The sequence below is a fragment of the Daphnia carinata genome, chromosome 3 (genome assembly GCF_022539665.2).
Source record: "Daphnia carinata strain CSIRO-1 chromosome 3, CSIRO_AGI_Dcar_HiC_V3, whole genome shotgun sequence".
Classification (NCBI taxonomy): domain Eukaryota; kingdom Metazoa; phylum Arthropoda; class Branchiopoda; order Diplostraca; family Daphniidae; genus Daphnia; species Daphnia carinata.
This window is the reverse complement of record NC_081333.1, coordinates 3,324,025-3,339,497: the sequence shown is the minus strand read 5'-3', so window position 1 is coordinate 3,339,497 and position 15,473 is coordinate 3,324,025. Positions and strand designations below refer to the sequence as shown.

At 41.8% G+C, this 15,473-nt stretch overlaps 5 protein-coding genes and 1 non-coding gene across 8 annotated transcripts; 5 read left to right on the top strand and 1 right to left on the bottom strand.

The window, feature by feature from the left end:
• Positions 1–108: 108 nt before the first annotated feature.
• Positions 109–3,659, top strand: LOC130693241 (uncharacterized). Of its 2 annotated transcripts, none has more exons than XM_057516365.1 (7): positions 109–205; positions 399–692; positions 1,335–1,407; positions 1,499–1,746; positions 1,805–2,020; positions 2,101–2,292; positions 2,393–3,659. In XM_057516365.1, the coding sequence occupies exons 1-7, from the start codon at positions 158–160 to the stop codon at positions 3,338–3,340; spliced, it is 2,019 nt and encodes a 672-aa protein (XP_057372348.1). In that variant the 5' UTR covers positions 109–157; the 3' UTR covers positions 3,341–3,659. The 2 variants fall into 2 exon arrangements, with proteins under 2 accessions (XP_057372348.1, XP_057372347.1); XM_057516364.1 differs by having other exon boundaries at positions 1,332–1,407.
• Positions 3,660–3,783: 124 nt separating this feature from the next.
• Positions 3,784–9,998, top strand: LOC130693239 (protein Hook homolog 3-like). 2 transcript variants are annotated; one of them, XM_059494568.1, is made up of 14 exons: positions 3,794–4,025; positions 4,090–4,175; positions 4,249–4,321; positions 4,626–4,728; positions 4,955–5,289; positions 5,358–5,529; positions 5,604–5,881; positions 5,955–6,119; positions 6,184–6,329; positions 6,396–6,533; positions 9,012–9,214; positions 9,278–9,555; positions 9,616–9,785; positions 9,855–9,998. In XM_059494568.1, exons 1-14 carry the CDS (start codon positions 3,987–3,989, stop codon positions 9,868–9,870), a joined length of 2,202 nt encoding a protein of 733 aa, XP_059350551.1. In that variant the 5' UTR covers positions 3,794–3,986; the 3' UTR covers positions 9,871–9,998. The 2 variants fall into 2 exon arrangements, with proteins under 2 accessions (XP_057372345.1, XP_059350551.1); XM_057516362.2 differs by lacking the exons at positions 9,012–9,214; positions 9,278–9,555; positions 9,616–9,785; positions 9,855–9,998 and having other exon boundaries at positions 3,784–4,025; positions 6,396–7,659.
• Positions 9,999–10,774: 776 nt separating this feature from the next.
• Positions 10,775–11,586, top strand: LOC130693910 (uncharacterized). The gene is made up of 2 exons (XM_057517116.2): positions 10,775–10,944; positions 11,029–11,586. Exons 1-2 carry the CDS (start codon positions 10,854–10,856, stop codon positions 11,568–11,570), a joined length of 633 nt encoding a protein of 210 aa, XP_057373099.1. The 5' UTR covers positions 10,775–10,853; the 3' UTR covers positions 11,571–11,586.
• A 145-nt stretch (positions 11,587–11,731) lies between these two features.
• LOC130693877 (uncharacterized) lies at positions 11,732–12,918 on the top strand. Its single transcript, XM_057517094.2, has 4 exons — positions 11,732–11,863; positions 11,934–12,029; positions 12,091–12,660; positions 12,757–12,918. Exons 1-4 carry the CDS (start codon positions 11,763–11,765, stop codon positions 12,818–12,820), a joined length of 831 nt encoding a protein of 276 aa, XP_057373077.1. The 5' UTR covers positions 11,732–11,762; the 3' UTR covers positions 12,821–12,918.
• A 124-nt stretch (positions 12,919–13,042) lies between these two features.
• On the bottom strand, positions 13,043–13,619 carry LOC130693376 (uncharacterized). Its single transcript, XM_057516507.2, has 2 exons — positions 13,319–13,619; positions 13,043–13,255 (listed from the first exon to the last, which is right to left on the bottom strand). The coding sequence occupies exons 1-2, from the start codon at positions 13,578–13,580 to the stop codon at positions 13,077–13,079; spliced, it is 441 nt and encodes a 146-aa protein (XP_057372490.1). The 5' UTR covers positions 13,581–13,619; the 3' UTR covers positions 13,043–13,076.
• Positions 13,620–15,196: 1,577 nt separating this feature from the next.
• Positions 15,197–15,268, top strand: Trnaa-cgc (transfer RNA alanine (anticodon CGC)). Its single transcript has one exon. It is a non-coding gene; the product is annotated as a tRNA-Ala (tRNA).
• Positions 15,269–15,473: the final 205 nt, after the last annotated feature.

Here is a 15,473-nt window from a genome sequence, read left to right as displayed (position 1 = left end):
CGTGTTTTGTTTGTTGCTTTGTCCCTAAAGCTCGCATTCTAGCTGTCCAGTGCTGTCATTTGTCTTGCTTGACCAACGTTGCCCAGCAACAACAAGCCTGTTATTTGGTTGCCTCCACACGGTGGCTGTTGTCGGGGCGCACGCATAACAGACAACGATGGCCGGCAACCAGCAAGTCTCCTACACTTGCTGCTCCCCGTTAAAGGTATTTTTTATCTTTAGAAACCGATCAAAATATCTTTCCTATAGTCACCTTCTACTAGCCCATTAATTTCTATATATATTTTTTTCCTTTACCTGCGCTTCTTTTCTTCACAATTTGGCAGGTTGAATTTGTTTTTGTTTTTTTTTCTCCTGGATAAATTCTTTCTGGCTCTTTCTGTTTGTGACTTGTATAGAGGGAGAGCATTGTGCGGATGATGACTGTGAATCACAAGAATGCCGGTAGTGGACAACAACAGCAGCCCGTCTCGCTAGTGATGGTGTCGGCCAAAGGGCGCGTGGCCGTCTACGACTTGTCCTTGAAGCTGGCCGCGGCTTTCACGCTTCGTATGTGCTCCGCTCCAGTAGCCAGCATCAAAACCCCATTATCAATTCCGTCAGCAGCGTCTAGAACGTCAGGCAGCAGCAGAAGGCCCAGTGCTACTACTTCTTCAACAGGCATCACTTACAATGCCGGTTCCAGTCAAAAGGTTTTTTTTTTCTCTTTTCTTCTTTCCTGAATCGACTTCAAAAGTCGAATTACAATGCGCATTCCATGGCCTTTGGACCCAAAATCTTTTTTTTTTTTTTTTTCTTTCTTTTTCATTCTGCATTTTCAACGTGCGAAAAGAATGTCATGAATTCTGAGCACAGTCCAGTAAACTTCGCGCATATAGTAACGGAGCGGTGCAAAAATATTTTCAATCCTTCCGCTTCATCGCAGCTCTGCTATTTAAAAAAAAAAAAGGTATTATTTTTTTTTTTAAAATGAAAAAAGGGAAACGAGCAACGAACACCTGGGTCCTCTTGAAACATTGACTCTATAGGGCATAAGCTGCAGGAGCTTATGATATCTATCACGTGAGGATTTTCAATATGCGTCTCAAGAAGCTTAGGTATAGACCTATAAACACTTCACCCCTTTTCACACCGTCCATCGCGAGTGGTGGTCCAAATGGTGACGGCCAAATAAACTTTGCCACTTTGGATATTTAAAAAAACGCAGCGCTTTTTTTTTGAAAAAAAAAAACCTCGTTCTTTGTTCATCTGTATTGAAAAACGAAAAGGGATTATGAAACGTACGTTCAAAAATATGTTTTTTCTTCTTTACTTTTCATACCAAAAAAAAGAAGACGCACTTGAACGGCTGGATTACAGATTGCATTCATATGGACGAATTCAGTTCCCTAGTAGTGGCATCAAGCGGTGAGTTAAGACATTTCTTGCGCTTGCTAAATAAAATTGAATTTTTTAGAGGGGGAAAAAAATGAATATTTAATTGAAATAATTTTTCTAGGACGATGTCTACATTTTTTTACTACCGTCGTGACTCCTTTTGTCGAGAGATTCCGGCTTGATGGAATGAAGGATATTCCGACGTCACTGGCTTACATGGCTCCGGTACCTGAAGCCAAACGAGTAGAACCTTTACTTGGAGTCGGCGACGACGGCGGTGACGTCTTTGTACTGCGTTTCTTAAAAGCTTCAACTTCTCTCTTCAAAAAAAGAGAAGCGGATGGCGAGATTCAACATGTCTATTGGCGAGTACGACTATCTAAAATGATTGAAAATTATCAATTTATGCATTGTAACAATAAAACAGGAATTGCACCTGCAAGCCGGGATGGTGACGCTTTCCATCATGCCAGGATGCCATGAGAGTCCTGTGTTACAGGTGGATTTAAAACCAACTATGTCACGTGTCGTTTCTTGCAGCAAGAGCTCTTCCACGTCATTACTCATACGTCACTTGCGTCCCCAATCCGGAGGAATAGACAATCCAGTAGCTGTGCCGTCAGTGATTCTTCGAACAGGCCCGGTAAGTAGTGTGGTTCGTAATACATTCCTGTTAAAAACAGATAATGTAAGAATGAGAAATTTTTTTTCACTGGTATGTAGGGGATAACGTGCTTTGATTATGACGACGAAAAGGGCTTGATTGTGACGGGCAGTACAGACGGCATGATCCGCACGTGGAGTGCTACTCATTTAGCAAAACCATGGATGGTTTTGACTGGGCACGCCGCCACTATTGCGGCAGTTTGCTTGGTAAAGCAATCCGATTTCCTATGGAGTCTCTCCGATCAGGCTGTAAGTATTAAAGAAAGAAATTATTAGTCATAAAAATTAGTGTTGTTAGTTTTTCTCGAAAAAAAAAAAGGTTATTACATAGTTAATGTTGTTATACTAGGAGCTGCGATACTGGGATCTTAACGAAGGGAAATGCTTGAACACGATCCACTTGGCCTTCAGCACCGGAAACAGGGAAGATCGAGTTCAGTTCGGTTGTCAGAGGCCACTCCTTGCATCTGAGCGTGTGTTATACATCGCATGCGGTGATTCAGTAGCAAGCGTTCAGTTAAGCCAGTCAAACCAGGACGGGCAAGGACCCCGGATAGTCGAGGCTCTGCTGGGCAGGGCGAAAGAAGAAGAGCCTGAAGAAACTGGAATGGGGGCAGAGAGCAAAATTCCGTATTGTTTTCGTGAAGGTCTCCTGGATTTCGGATATCACACAGAAGACGAAGTCTTCGATAAATTCATTGCAAACTTGAAAAAGATCTTTGCTGATTCAATCACTGTAACTGAGAGGCTGAAAGAAGTTGAAAATGCTGGTGTTAAATCTTTGACAAAAGCATCAGGAGAAGAAATCGGGCCTGTATATGACTGGGAAGTGGAATTACCCAAAGAGCCACCAACAGCTACGAAGCTTGTGCCATTAAATCAGATAAAGCTGAAAGAGTTGGAAGGCAAGAAGGACATGAAAAAGCATGTCAAAGATGGAACTCCTTTCTGTGGTTTGAGACTTCACGAACCAAGTCAGATTGAGCTTCCCAAGGGTTTGCCTGTGACAGGAAGGATGAAAAAGCATGGAATTAAATCTTTGTCCTCACTGAAAGAAGTAAGGGAAGCAAATTTTGACCTCTTCAGTGACCAGATGTTTAGCCTTTCATCAGCAAGGACTAGTCTTCTTAGTTCAGTTCTTTCATACTACAAAAAGAAAAGAATTGGTGACAAGGTCACGCCTGCTGGTGACAGCGATTTACTCATGGTGTCCATCAGATCTCAACAATCTAGTCGAAAGTCAAGTATATCCTCAAGTTTATCTCCTTACTCGTCGGGGGCCAGCATGGAAGAATAGGACAGAGCCCATCTGATGCAATAGAATACTGATGGAAAACATTTACATCCATTCTTCTCATTCAGTTGACTCTCTAGTGTCTATTTTAACGAGAGATGTAATCATGAATGCAATCAATTTTAATGTCTCATTCCAACATTACTTTTTCGCTCTTTATTCCATTTTCGAACCAAATTGTTCGACAATTAGCGTAGAATTGATGCAACGTTGCCATATTATAACTTCACACTGAACAGCTAAACAGTTTGTACTTTTTGGCCAAAGAAGTGAAGTACGAGTCAACTCGGTACCAAACAAATAAAAGAAAAAAATATATCAATTTTACCTGATACGACAAGAAAATATCGTTTCGTTATATTAAACAAATCAACAAGTACAAGTTTCATTAGATGTTGCGGTGACAGATAGAGGGAGCTACGTCGCGTCGTTGTTGTCATTTGTGCTTGCTTGGGTGGCCTTTCATGGTTGACGTTTCATGTTTTGTCCATTAACACATCTCCTCTAATATTTCTGTTGTTTTGTTTTTGTTTACATCGTAGTTCAAGTAATGCGACCCTTGCATTCGCTAGCACTCTAGAGCTTCAACGTTTCAAGAGCAGCTAGGATTTCTGTTATTTTTTGTTTTCCCAATCCCTAGTGCAGAATCATGGCTGCACAATGGCAGCTCCACCACCTCTTGCAATGGGTAAGTCAGTGCCTTTGTTATCCCCTATGATGCAACCCAGTTAATTATTACTAAATTTTCACAGCTTCATCAATTCAATTTGGATTCACCACAGCCTGATGCTGCCAGTTTGAGTGACAGTGTTACTGTAGCAAAAGTGCTGAATTTAATGTAGGTTATGCAATGTGTCAATTAGTTGTAGCTATTTAAGTAAATGTTCCTTCTTTTGCATTTTTTTCCTCAGTGATCCTCCATGGTTCAATGCAGCTTGGCTTTCAAAAATAAAGGAAAATGTAGCTTCCAACAAAATATTAAAGGTAATTCTGTACATGTCCTTTAATATTTCATAAGACTAAACGAAGTACTCATAAGCTTTCTCTTGGTGATTTGCTCTATTGAAGCTATACCAATTTGACTCCTAAAAACCTACATTCTTTTTCTTATCTAAGCCCTAGTTTCCCTTCCATCCTTCCTTTTTATTTATCATGTATGCCTGTGACAAGGAAAACACAATAGTGGCGAAACTGTGTAATCGCCATTCGCCGTCACGCTGCTGAACATATAGCACGCACGATTTGACCGCTCTGCCTAACTCTTTTTTTTTTCAATTCCTCACTCAAGGTTAGCAACTGGAAAAAAGTATTGGAACGACTTGTTGACTATTACGAAGTCCATTTGGGCCAACGCTTATCCGGCTTCACCATGCCAGACGTCAGCAAGATAGGTAAGCTACCAGTCGATTTTGCTATTGTATTATATTTGTTTTATTGCTGTCACTTTCGCGAAAGAGTTTGACGTAACTCCTCCCTTCCTTGACCACATTTGGAAAGAGTGAGAAAGTTTGCGGGCCAACCATTTCTCTGCCGCTACATTTTCTTCGCTATTTTCGTGACAGTTGTCTCTCATGTCTCGTCGTGATTGTAGATACATCAACTCTTGTTGTCTTGTAGGCGAGAGCGAGGATGAGGCGGAACTCTGCCGTTTGTTGCAACTCGTATTGGGATGTGCTGTTCACTGTGAGCGCCAGGAAGAGTTCATCCAGGCAATCCTCCAAATGGAGGAAGACGTCCAACGCGGAATCATGGCTGCTATTCAAGGACTACCTGGAATCGAAGAGCTAGCTGGTGGTTCATTGGTTCCTAATGCAGATTCGTTGGCCGTTATGGCCGGACGAAGCCCCAGTCAAACAACAGGAATGGGGTTCCACAATTTGATGGCACAACTCGAAGCAGCCAATGAAGAAAAGAAGCTATTGGCCAAAGAACGTCAGAAGCTCAACTTACAGGTAATCTCGATTGCAGTGTGCCGTCATTTAACGTGAACAACACTGAAACAAAGCCACTATCGTTACAGATATCCACTTTGCAAGACGAGATTCAACATTTACAAGCTGAAGTCGAGTCATTGCGATCAGGTGGCGTCCCATTAGAAAGCTTAGATAGGTCTGATGGGGGAAATCCGTCGGCATTAATGCAGAAACGCGAGATTGTACGCCTTACCGAGGAACTGATGAGATCCGATTCTGGTAAGCAAACCCACATTTTCCTGACGAGTGTATCAATTACATTCCCCTGTCCCGTTTTCCTTTTTAAATAACAGCTCGGGAAGAAGTCCGCCTACGTTGCGAGGCTCTTGAACAAGACTTGGCGAGATTGCGTATGCGCCAAGATGACCTGCAAAGTGCCGCCGAACAAACTCGAAGCCTTAAAGACGAAGTGGACATCCTTCGCGAGCGGTCAGCTAGATTGGAAAATGCCCAGTCGACTATTGACAGCATGCGCCGCAAAGTGGAAGAAGGGAACGAGCTGAAACGTCAGTTGCGCAAACTGGAAGAGAAGAATAGCCAATACATCCAACAAAACATGGAATTGGAAGAGGTACGCAATCACGTTGTATTATTTGTGTTCTATACCTTTGATTTCCTATTGTTCATTCTCTTCTTTTCTTCAGGAATTGAAAAAGCTGGGACCGTGGAAATCCCAACTGGAATTGCAGAAGAAACAGATCGCCGAAGTTCAGGCTGCGCTGGACGACGAACGTCGGCGCGCAGATAAGTTTGAACTGCAATTCAAAAACGTTGTTGAGCGCAATGAAGCTTTGACGTTAGAAAAAGAGGTAAATTTAAAATGTACGTAAACAACATAATGTTTACATGCTAACGTTCTTCTTCTTCGTGTAGCGTTTGGTCACTGAACGCGACAAGCTTATCGAACTTAATGAAGAATTTAAGTTTGCGCAACTCAACAATGGGGCCATGATGCCCCAAGAAGGTTCACCTTCAACAACTGGGGTCGACACGCTCGACATGATCCCGCCCGAAATTAGGTATGTCATCATGCGCTTGCAATGGGCAATTTATTCCTATGATTTCACCATCTGTTTTGTTGGCAGAGAGAAACTGTTGAGACTGCAACATGAAAACCGTTTGTTAAAGGAGAAGAAAGACGGCGGCCAGGACGAGGCGGAGGTTCTGCAAACGGTCAACGCGGGTCTGCTAGAACGCATCGGTCGCCTAGAAGCCGAGAACAGGTGCACTTGTCGCGTCTCCCAGCAACGAAAATCCTTAGTAGAATGTCAGGTCAAACCCTTGGTGCCATCAGGTAGCATCGTGGCTAGTATCAAGGCCAAGTTAGCAAGCAAACCTGTTTTCGCTGGCTCACTCATGGCTAAGAACGCCGTCACCAATAGTTCCCAAACGTTGCACGGATCGTCGTCGTGCTCTCAGTTGAGCTCTTACAATCGGCTGACCACGTCCGGCGCGCCAAACGAGTCCGCCCCTATCGAATCGAAAGTTACCGTTAGCCGCGTGGAGCGCCTTAAAGACGCCTTTTTGAATAGCGACGGCTCCAGTTGCAATCAAGTTGTCCCCCAGTTGAGTACGCCGTCTCGTGTATTTTCCCGTTCAGTCAGTTACGGTTACGACAGAGCCCTAGGTTTCGGTATTGCAGCGGCCACGAGTTCCCAGGATAGAAAGTGGGGCAGTTCTGAAAGCGAGACCCGGCAATTAGAAACGTCGCTACCGTTGAGCGGCGGCCTAGGCGACCGCAGCAGTCTCCTCCGTCTCGCCACCCTACCACATCGAAGAGAAAGTGACCCAGCCTTATCCAAAATGGAAGTGAATGGCTATCATCAAGCGCAGTCCCATCAACCGCCACCGCCACCGGTGGAGGCCGTCGTCATCACCAGAGACTCGTCGCCACGCGATGAGACGGACTCGGGCTATCGAGGCGGTGATTCGATTCATTACGAAGAGTCCACCTCATCGCCCCGCTATTCGCCCAACAGTAGCCATTTCGATGATGGAATTATGATCGATTTTAATGCCTTACCTTACAAGAAGGACGTTGGCGGTAGTGGGGCGGGGTTGTTGCGTAGCCCGCCCGACGATTCCATCGAGATCGACGTCTCGTTCCACGATGGGAGAGCCTCGTTCGATTGCGAGTCGGTCTCCTCTTTTTCAATCATCAGTGAGACGATCGTCAGCTCCGATCGTTCATTTGATAGATCCCAATCGCTTTTGCTGACTCCGCGCTCTTCTGCCCATCGCAATTCCGACGACACGAGTTCGAGGAAGAGTTTCGGAAAGTCGTTGAAAAAGCGCAAAATGTTCAAAGCCGCTGCCAACGCTATGTTTTCCCTTTGCGGCCCTTGAAACTAGAGGAAAATAATTTTTTCTCACGACCTAAATATTTACGAACGCTATTGATTTTTCTATATACATTATCTGTTTGCTCATGGCGTGTGTCTTACCACCCCCCCGATAGAAACTCGTGGCGCTCAAAGTCGATTAGCAGCTAACTATGTAGCCCTGAGAGATTTTTCGATTAACGACGATGCTAAAAAGTCGGTCCCCTTACGTGCCATCATAGTAGACATTCCTCTTTAATTTTTATTCGTTTTTCTATTTTTAAGCATTTACTCTAGAAAATTGTGTGCTAGTAAGAAAAAAATGGAGACTTTTAAATGAAGGTTGAGAACGAAAGCAGGTAACAGGGTTGTGCTCGTATAAAAACAAAAATAATTTTAGAACTCCAATGTTGCTCTGTGTGGTAGATGCGAGTACAGAAGTAGGAAGAAAGAATCCCTTGCTTTCTCTGTGATATTCGGGTCCTATCGATATCGTACAAGTTCTCACCATGGCCAATTTCTCAATCTCGTCGCAAACAATAGAGACGTGAAAATCGGCCTTTCTCACAAGATCTTCCCACCCCAATTTTGTCCTAACAAAAAAAAAGAGAACTCCAATCTGTTTAGAGTTTATATGCTTTAATGTCAGTATTTATTCAAGATCTTTTTCTACTCCATCGTCCATTTCTTTCTCCTCTCGCAAGTGAAAAAAAAAAAAAAACGTTTAGAAAACGTACTCAAATTGTGTAGCGATCAGAAAGCGCACCCGATTCGAGAGTCAATCGAGAGAGAGAGAGGATCTAATTAACTTTAGCTATCCAGTATATTATTATAATCATGTATTGCCAATACGCACAAACAAATGTTGTTCTGGTCGAAGGCGGGTGGTGAATTGAAAATATTTACTAAAACAAAAACCTTAAGGGAACAAAAAATAGGGGGGTCTTTTTTTTTTTCTCTCTATTTACTAATCCAACTTCCAATATCTATCGTGTCTCCCAAAAAATATGTAGATTTAGTCGTCAGCAATTTGTGTTAATTTTTTTTTTTTTGCAACGAAAAAAAAAAAATACTCGTCCTATCTTTTTTTGTAGTTCATTTGCTACACAAATCGCAATAAACTTTGTTTCAGTAAGTAGATTTTAGCTTTTAAAAAGAAAAATTGAGGGATGGTTTGAAATGCGAACAAAAAGAAAGGGTTTGACGCAGTCCCCGATCCGCCTTCGACCAAAACAATCAGGTAAAAAAAAAAAAAAAAAATGCACTTAGAAAGAGGAATTCGTTTTTTGTTTTGAAAATCGAATTATTAAAAACAGGTGTACTAAATTTCTTTTTTTGTGTGTGTATTCTTGTTGTTTCGCTTCTATGGCCATCGTCTAGAAAATCGACCAAGCGCGTGCTGGAACTAGAGATCCAATTGGAGAACAGTCGAGTCGCATCGCCCGTCTCCAGCAGCGGTACCGAAAGCCAATCTGATACGAAGGACGTTGCGGCTTTGAAGATACGAATCAAGAGTCTGGAGAGGGAGGTGCAACAGAAGAAACTCGAAGTCGAAAAGATGGAACACAGGCTGACTGAACAAAGTAAGTACATAATTGATGTTCGCTTTGTTGTTACACGTGAATCAATCTCCGTGTGTTTGTTAGTGGACCGTACAAAAGGTGCACAAGATACGCTGAACCGCAAAGAAAATGAAATGCAAGCAATGGAAGAACGTTACAAAAGGTACATTGAAAAGGCCAAGATGGTGTTGAAGACCTTGGATCCGAAAAACAATCCGGCCGCTTCACCGGAGATGGCCGCCTTGCAAGCCCAGCTGAGAGAGAAAGATCGATTGATTGAACGGCTTGAAATAGAGACCGAAAGACACAAAGCTATGCGCGATACTGAGGACCAACTCGTCACAACAGCCTTTTACAATTTGGTATGAAATAACATCATAGTGGCATTGATATCATCTTTTAATCACGCGGATTTTGAATAGGGTATGCAACTTCAACGTCAAGCCATGGAGCAACGGTTGGGTTCAGGCCATGCCGTCCAAAACCAAGCGATGGCTCCAGTGCCGGCCCCGTCTACGGCTGGCCAGGGTTTTCTAACACGCAGTAGACAAGCTGCCGTCCGTGGAAGAACTTCGAGCATTAATCAGCACGGGTAAGTAGCAGCAACAATTGCCTAATTTCGAACATCTTTTTAATAGTTGGTTTGTTTGTGATGTTCCAGAGAAACCTTCAACTAGATCACTTAACTCCTTTCGCCTTAGGGATTACCCGGTCGGACATGTGTCTTGACCTGTGATCACCCACTAATGATTTGTGTAATTTAAAATGAATTCCCACGCAGCTTAATTGGGTCCGCAAAATCGGGATTTGAACCGTTCCATCACCATACTGTTACAAGAAGTTACTAATAAGTTACTAATACACTTTTTTTTTTGTTGCAAAACAAAAGCTTTCCAGATTTGTCTTTTGATGACTTGAAATTCCGGAATGAGGGTGTGGACATGTCCTTCATGGCATGTCCCTATAGAAGCATTTCCCCTCGTGGCAAATACTTATCGTGTTTTTATTTTCTTTTAAACCTTGAAATCATTCCGGAGAGAGTAGGATGTCAAATCAGGGTCGCTTAAATAGGGTTAAACTGGAAGAAAGGAGTCGCTTTAAAAATAGAACACGAAATGCAACAAGAAAATTCCCATTGGATTGACGGTCATTTTCAATCGCGACCTGATTATATTGGTTAGCGTCTAGCCCAATTTAGATTGTCTCGCCAAGTTCTTAAGAACCTTGTACTTACCAAGACAAGAAGCCGTCCAGCTAAATAAGAAATAGCCTTAAGCAATGAATGCCATTAGCGATCCTTGTATGCATCTCTTTTTAATGACCTTTATTTTTAAGACTAAAACAAAATTTACAACTGTGAAATCATAACCTTCGAGAAGAGAACAGGAAAACATTGAAGCCTTGAACTGTTTTGCCTTTTTTCTTAAGAAACGTTTGTCAAAAGAGGTGCTTGACATGTTGTTTTATTATTGCCAAACCTTTTCTTTTCAGAGAAATAAAAATATCAGCTACGATTCTATATGGAATTGAAATGCGAAAACAATAATAAACTTGGAAAAACGTCCTTTAAAGTTTAAGATATAATAGTTGTCGTGCGTCTCTTTTTGTTTGGCTTGAGTTCGAGACGGGCTTCCGAAAACGTTACAGCACAAAGTTTACGATGCATTTCGTGATGGGGCCATTGATTTTGTTGGCTATACTGGCGTGTGACTGTGTCATGAGTGAAGAATTTCTAAGGATAGAACTGAATGGTGAGTTGCCAAAACTTTTCTGTGTCATCAAATAGAACATATGAGTATTTTACAGTGTTATCTTTTAATCTGGGAATGCCGTAGACCGACTAAAACAGCGATACACAAACGATTCGGATGACACTCGATTGGAAATGGACCAAGAAAAACAACCCGTACGCAAGATTGGCGAGTCTTCAAGCCACGACAGGTTGAACGTCATCCCTACAGATTTGTCTGAACGAGCCTTTCAAAAGTATTACGAGTTACGTCACAGATTGAAATTTAGAAAACTAGACAATGGCCGTAAAGAAAAAGAGGCTTTGCCGGTCGAAAGTACGAGTGTTCCAATAACAACAACAGAAAGGCTGACAACGTCAACAACTACAAAGACGAATGAAGAAGTTGCAGCAACCTTCCCGTTGCACGAGAAGCAAGAACTCCCTCAAGAAGAAGAACTTGATCCCCAACTGATGACAGGCACAATCGACGATTACGACATTATCATGTTTGTGGATAAAGAACAACTGGAACAAGAGCCTATTTTTTCACCTTCAGGAGTAGGATTCTTTCACGGCATCATTAACTTCGTTAGATGGCTAATCTCTCAATCAGCTGACGTCGAAATGGAAGATTACGAGGACTAAATATGCAGAATGTTTTTTTTTTTTTTTTAATAATACGTTTTGTTTTTAATAGTCTATTTTAGCTGTAAGCAACGTTGAATCAACGATTGTTTTAGGGCCTTTAGAGTTAGAAAGTCAAACGTTTAGAATACAGTGATTAAATTTTCAGTCTAGATTTTGAGACAGTCGAACGTAAGAGATAAAACTGTGACAATGAGTTTCTTGCAAACTTTGCAAAATATTTTCAGTAAAAGTGTCCTTGGTGCTGGAGAAAACAAAATAATAAAGACATCTAATCCTGCCTACAGAGAATGGTAAAAGCTTGTGTATATATATCTTTTCATCTATTTTCATGATAAACAAGTATTGGTGTGTTTGTTTCAGGCAAGAAAGAATGGAAGCCATTTTAAAACCAGGAAAGAGAAGCTACTTCATCAGAAGCCTTTGGCATGTAGAATGTTCTCGCTGCAATCACTACCTGTAAATCATTTAAATTCATAAATACGTCTTCATCTAAAAGTCTACAAGTGTGTCACAATAGGTATCAATCCAAAGAAGAGACGCTAATCGAACAAACAAGACTTTGCGTCGAGAACTACAGAGTGGCTTTTAGTGGTCTAAAGGATTGTTTCGATGGCAGAGATAAATCGGGAAAACCTTGGAAAACGAAATACCCTGCTCTGTTATCCAATGACAATGTTCACGTCATCAGAACACTGGAGAAAAAATGGACCAAAATGTTCCCAACGTTGGACATGAGTCCAATTACGGAGGATTTAAAATTTCTCATTCATGCCGATCCGTACTTCCATCGAGCTTGCAAGTCATCCAACACGCACGATCCGTTTGTGCTGGAGAATTACCAAAGAGTCCTCAAGTCGTTGGCAAAGATCGCGTCTATTTTGGAGAAACCGAAAGTTGCCGAGTTAATACTTTTGTATGTAAATGAAAAGACGTTTTGCCAGGAAGATAATGAACCATACACTGTTACGTGCTGGGGAGAACCGGCTTACGCTTTTCTCGGTGGTCCATTGACCGAACAACAGTTGACATGGATGATGTTTGCTGTCAATATCGCCCATGTTCCAGAAAAAGAATCAGACCAAATAAGGTACGGTTTGTGACTAAGCGTCGTTTCGTTACATTAAGATCATAAAGATGTTATATCACAGCGAATAATGATACCCAAATTGGGGATATTTTAAAGGTACACTCATGACGATGAGACGGTTGAATCGCCGGTGGTCGAAGAGAACGTGGCGCCATCTTAAATGCGAAACATCCTTCATGTCATCACCATTTTCCGCATACTTACCTGACAACACTAATCAAGAGAAATATAGGACACCTAGTAACGTAGCTTTGAAAATATATAAATCGTTATACAAGAATTAAAAGACACAGTTGACGTTGTATTGGTTGCGATCAGTGAAACGTCAGAAACAATTATAATCGAATGCAAAGTAGACTTGGATGCTCTCTTTTTTTTTTTTTTAATAACAACATTGAATTTTTTGCAGCTGATTTCTATGGTTTCTTCATAGTCTGAAGCAACGTCTTCTCCAGTTTAATCTTTGTAGGGCTTTGCTTTTCACGATCAACGGTCAACGTATCGATCACGTCTCTCTTCAATTTCTTGGACGCCTTCTTCAAAAGTTTCAGAATCTTCTTACCAACATCTCGTTTCTTACGAGCGTTCACATCGTCTGTCAGAAAAAAGGCCGTTTTATAGAATCATTCGACTAGAAATTTAAATACTTCACACTTACCAGACAATCCAGTTGATTGGCTTAAAGGATCTTCGCCCATGATGAACATGTTACCAGTGACATCGTCCACCCATTCGCCATTGTCTTCGACGGCCGAAGCAGATCGCGATAGAGAGTTATCCTCTTCATCGTTTAAGCCCATAATCTCTGGATTAAGGGATACGTCATCCATCCACTCACCATCATCACCAAGAGGACGGCCGTTAGCTGTCAGGATAACTTGAGTGCAGAATAAAATGGCAAGCAAATAGGAACCAGTCATTTTCTAAATCCGTCAAATGCCGAAGAAAGAACTGTACTGCTGTGAATATGTCAGATACTTGTGGCTTTATTTATACGAGTGCACAAGTGAAGGTCGTTTCTGAAAATCGTTAGCAAGCTGTGGATAGTCTTTAAGGATTTTCCCCAATCAAGCTTTCTTTTCCGCGCAACCTTGGGCAAGAATCACATCCAGGTCCCCCAGGTATATTTCCTGCAATCCTTTCGGTCTGCCAATAGACGATCAATTCTACGAAAAAATAATGAGACCCTTCTAGAGCGATACGTATAGCTAACAGGCAAGACAACAAGCCATCCGCTTTTTTCCAAACAAGATTTTTTTTCGCTTGCAATACCCGGACGTTCGTGTCGATTCGACCCTTTTCTGGTTATTCTATTGTATTGGAAGCTATTGAAATAGATGGATAAAATACCGTGTTTGCAGATAATGTTATGGCAAAAACATATTTGTCTGAATTTCGTATGCAAAACACGTACATTGTGTGCGAAGCGTATACGCTCTGATGCGTTATCGGATACCACATCTTTAGTAACAAACTCCGTTCAACCAAGTTTTCGCTGTAAAATTCAAATAAGTTATCAAATAATGGCAAACGTTATTCAATCTTTGTTTACTTTCCTCATCCTCTCGTTGATGACTGCAAGATCATGGATGGCTGTCATTTGGGAAATCCTTTTTGCTTATTTGATAATCAATGAATTTTCATGCTATCGAATCATTCAAGGACTTTTGGATTGGACATATCATTCATGGTGTATTACATTCAACGCTGTAGCTAGATCAGACATCCAGCTGTTCAACAGGGCCGACATCTTTGCCTTTATTCTCCTTTACGTATACAAGATCGCCTCCGCGTTTTTCATTGGAATTGAGGATGGCAAAATCATTGACCGTACCAGCCTTTTCAATTGGATAGCTATGGTCATCGCTGGTTTTTTATGTTGGAAGTGCCACAAGAAGAGGATGCCTAGCAGTCGGAAACAGGTACAGGTAAGTCTCGAGGAATGTCCCATTTGCTTAGGACCGTTCGTCGATAAATACTGGCTAAACTGCTGTCACACGTTTTGCTACGAATGTCTGGTTAAATGGAGTCGCATTAAATTGCAATGCCCCATGTGCAGATATCCGATCACCGGTTCGATTCGCAGGAACAAACACTCTCCATCAGTTGAAACCAGCGATCAAAGACACGTACCAGATGAAGACGACATCGTTATAATTTTAGCTGAACAACAACCGAATGATAACTGGATTTTATACTGTGGAGGGGAAGTGATTGATATCTCATATCCAATATCGGGGAGCAGGGCGGATGTCGAAGTGCTGATGAATAGCAATGAATTTCGCCTTGCTGTAAGGGACGGTCTTGGTCGCATAATCGGAGAACATGTCGAAATCGAAAGGCTTGAGTTCGAAATCTTTTTCCTTTAAAAGATCGACCTTCATGTAACCTAATATCTTTCTGATGTGTTTGTCTCGATGGACCTTAAAATAACTTTACCATGTTAATCAATACACTGAAATTTAGAAACAAATCACGACGTAGATTTATTATTATCCAAATTGTATTGGCTGTACGTCTGGAACGTCATCAGCACGGGGTTGTAACTCAGTGGTAGAGTGCTCGCTTCGCATGTGAGAAGTCAGGGGTTCAATCCCCCTCAACTCCAATTTTTAAAGCAGGATATGTTCTTTTATTCTTTAGATTTTTTATGGGGAATCGGACAAAAGCCAATGCATCACGTCTCGTCCCGTTAATCCAATCAGCGAGGATGCGGAATCATGATGCATAAGAGTTTTACGGGTATTTAAAAAAAGGGAAAGTACTTGCGGCGGATGAAAAATACCCGGACAGTGGTGCACTCCAACGGCGGG

What these genes read in the sequence shown, in the direction of transcription:
- LOC130693376 (XM_057516507.2), bottom strand. Translation starts at nt 13,580, where the DNA reads ATGACTGGTTCCTATTTGCTTGCCATTTTATTCTGCACTCAAGTTATC. An exon ending in CCAATCAACTGGATTGTCTG is followed by an intron (nt 13,256 to 13,318) that starts GTAAGTGTGAAG and finishes TTTTTCTGACAG; the next exon opens with ACGATGTGAACGCTCGTAAG.
- LOC130693910 (XM_057517116.2), top strand. Translation starts at nt 10,854, where the DNA reads ATGCATTTCGTGATGGGGCCATTGATTTTGTTGGCTATACTGGCGTGT. An exon ending in TCTAAGGATAGAACTGAATG is followed by an intron (nt 10,945 to 11,028) that starts GTGAGTTGCCAA and finishes GGAATGCCGTAG; the next exon opens with ACCGACTAAAACAGCGATAC.
- LOC130693239 (XM_057516362.2), top strand. Translation starts at nt 3,987, where the DNA reads ATGGCTGCACAATGGCAGCTCCACCACCTCTTGCAATGG. An exon ending in CTTTGACGTTAGAAAAAGAG is followed by an intron (nt 6,120 to 6,183) that starts GTAAATTTAAAA and finishes TTCTTCGTGTAG; the next exon opens with CGTTTGGTCACTGAACGCGA. An exon ending in ATGATCCCGCCCGAAATTAG is followed by an intron (nt 6,330 to 6,395) that starts GTATGTCATCAT and finishes TTTTGTTGGCAG; the next exon opens with AGAGAAACTGTTGAGACTGC.
- LOC130693241 (XM_057516364.1), top strand. Translation starts at nt 158, where the DNA reads ATGGCCGGCAACCAGCAAGTCTCCTACACTTGCTGCTCCCCGTTAAAG. An exon ending in ATGCCGGTTCCAGTCAAAAG is followed by an intron (nt 693 to 1,331) that starts GTTTTTTTTTTC and finishes ACCAAAAAAAAG; the next exon opens with AAGACGCACTTGAACGGCTG. An exon ending in TTCAACATGTCTATTGGCGA is followed by an intron (nt 1,747 to 1,804) that starts GTACGACTATCT and finishes ACAATAAAACAG; the next exon opens with GAATTGCACCTGCAAGCCGG.
- LOC130693877 (XM_057517094.2), top strand. Translation starts at nt 11,763, where the DNA reads ATGAGTTTCTTGCAAACTTTGCAAAATATTTTCAGTAAAAGTGTCCTT. An exon ending in AATCCTGCCTACAGAGAATG is followed by an intron (nt 11,864 to 11,933) that starts GTAAAAGCTTGT and finishes TGTTTGTTTCAG; the next exon opens with GCAAGAAAGAATGGAAGCCA. An exon ending in TCTCGCTGCAATCACTACCT is followed by an intron (nt 12,030 to 12,090) that starts GTAAATCATTTA and finishes GTGTCACAATAG; the next exon opens with GTATCAATCCAAAGAAGAGA.